Source organism: Phalaenopsis equestris, unplaced genomic scaffold (assembly GCF_001263595.1).
Source record: "Phalaenopsis equestris unplaced genomic scaffold, ASM126359v1 Scaffold201194, whole genome shotgun sequence".
Taxonomy (NCBI): domain Eukaryota; kingdom Viridiplantae; phylum Streptophyta; class Magnoliopsida; order Asparagales; family Orchidaceae; genus Phalaenopsis; species Phalaenopsis equestris.
In genome coordinates, this window is record NW_018220973.1 from 85,453 (window position 1) to 88,028 (window position 2,576).

Sequence of the window (2,576 nt, forward strand, 5' to 3'; positions counted from 1 at the left end):
TGCCTTGACATTTAAAACATTTAATGTCTCGATTTCTAGATGTGGAAGGGTCAATTTTCCCTTGAGTTCCTTGGCTATTTGTCTCTTGTCTTGGCTCGGGTTTGCAATTGGTTTGTCCTCTTTTTTCTTTTTTTTGAAAAATTTGGCTTCCATGAAGAACCCACACTAGTTGAAAAACTTGGGCCACCCCTCCTTTTGAGTTGTTACTCTACATTGATGGCCACATGTAACATGTCCTCCAACTCCACATAATGTTGCATTTCCACTCTATCTTAGATTTCTAGGTTTAAATCATTTAGGAATCTAGCCATAGTAGCTTCTCGATCCTCTTCTACATTAGCCCGAATCATAGCAATCTCCATCTCCTGATAGTAATCTTCCACACTTTGACTACCTTACCTAAGCCTTTGTAACTTCTAATATAATTCTCGATAGTAATGGCTTGGCACAAATCGCTTCCTCATAACAACTTTCATTTCTTCCCATGTTTCTATGAGATGTTCTCAATTTCTCCTCCTGCTCAACATTAATGGATCCCACCAAACAATAGCTTAATCACTAAATTCAATGGCAGCCAATTTCACCTTCTTTATTTCGAAATAGTTGTGGCAGTTGAACACTAATTCTATCTTCTTCTCCCATTCAAGATAGGCTTCAGGATTGTTTTTGCCTTGAAAAGAAGGAATGCGCATCTTAATAACTGTCAAGCTATTATCGTATCTGTTCGTAATGTCTCTAGCTTTTCCACCATAACGCCTTCTCTCAACAAATAAATCCCTATTATTCTCTTCATCAAATCCAGCCTCATAATATTCTTCATCCTCCTCCCTCCCTTCTCTCAGTGGAACTCTCTCCCTTTGTCGATTGGAAACATTTTGTGGCTGTCTTTGTTGGATTCCTCCCTCTACCCATTCCAATCTTTCTTGAATTTGCTCTAACTCAACCCTCATCATTCTTCTCATCTCCCTCACCAATGCTTGAAATTGGAGATTAGGAATGGCAGGTTGCCTTTCCTCTTCTTCAAAATTTGTTTGGGACATGACTGGGGACTTACAATGAAGGTAGCTAAGCAAGAATTCAAAATTAACAACACAAATCAAATTCTAAATTATTACAAATAAGAAAAATCTGAAATGCTAAGCAAAATATTGGGATGATGATATTGAAATACAAATTTTGATATCTTGAATCAAAACAAAAGCACTACTAAACTGATTGGGATAATCATATCAAGAACAAGAAATGATATCAAGAACAATAAGAATATCAACAAAGAAATAAAAATAACATGAAATTAAAATAGTAAAATCACATCAAGATGATTTGTATTTCAAGAAATGAAAATAAAAATAAATGAAAAATAAAAAAGTTCACATCAAGAACAACAAGAATATCAATAAAGAAATAAAATGACAAGATCACATCAAGTTGATTTGTATTTTAAGAATGAAAATTTAAAAAAAAGTTCACATCAAGAACAACATTTATCATAAAGAATATCAAGAACTAGATGATTTGAACAAAAACATGAACACGGATTTGGACAATAAAAAAGAACAATTGCTTCGGACAATCAATTGAACAACTAATATGAATAATAACAAGGACAATCACATGAGCAATAATGATTTGAATATTAACAAAAACATGAATATGAATAATTATGAGAGAAACTAATTGAACAAGTAATTACGAAATAAAATAACAAATTGGATTTCTTAGTAAAATTCGGACATAAATGAAAAATGAGACATAAGAAAAAAAGAGAATAACTAATCTCATCAATTACCCAAGAAAAAATAAAAGAAACATCCAACAAGAAAAAAAAATCCAACAAGAAAATTATGTGCTCAAGATCTGTGAGGCTCTGATACCAAACTAATGTGCATATATGCAAGACAGGATCGTGGGGATTGATGTTCTTATTAGAAAATCGGATGTGCATGCCAAAACCGAAAAGAATTGATGGAAATTCTTATGTGATGTAAGAAACCAAACAATAAACCGTCTCATGGCTGGAACAAACTGAATTATAGGTAGAACCTGTGGTAAAATGGATGGATGGAGGTAAACCTTGACCCAATGATCAATGCAAACAAGAACGTTGGTATAAGACCGCAACCCTATGCTTGACGTGAGGAAAGAACCTTGGTACAATGGAAGACGCCACAAACGGGGTGAAAATCCGCTTGATAAGTCGGGAAATAACTCCTTAGACGATGGCCTAGAGTTCCGTTGGAATCCTAAGGAAATCGTGGGAGACAACCCAAATGCATGTTTTTTTTTGGCAAGAACCAGAAGTTCCCTTCTCATTTAACATAAGGCCTATATATAGGCTAAAGCTTACAAGAAAACGAAAGAGAAGATAAAATATCTTCTAAAACAAATGAAAACTACATCAAGTTGGCATGCAAGCCATTATTATATCACAATAAAAATACAAAATATCCAGCCATAATAATTTGACTCCTTTATCCTTGGGCTTGGAATAAGTTGATAAATCTTTGTGGTTCTTTCTCCTTAGATCTCCATGAATTGGCTTGAGTCCAAGCCTCCTGGACTAATCCATTAAGAGC

General features: G+C 34.3%; 1 protein-coding gene across 1 annotated transcript in view; it reads right to left on the reverse strand.

The window, feature by feature from the left end:
• The window catches only part of LOC110035985, a 5,973-nt gene extending 3,660 nt beyond the window's left edge, over nt 1-2,313 (reverse strand). The window contains exon 1 of the mRNA XM_020740324.1: nt 2,044-2,313. Within this exon, the coding sequence (XP_020595983.1) occupies nt 2,044-2,313 (270 nt within the window). The remainder of the gene's footprint in view (nt 1-2,043) is intronic.
• Between the last annotated feature and the right edge of the window lie 263 nt (nt 2,314-2,576).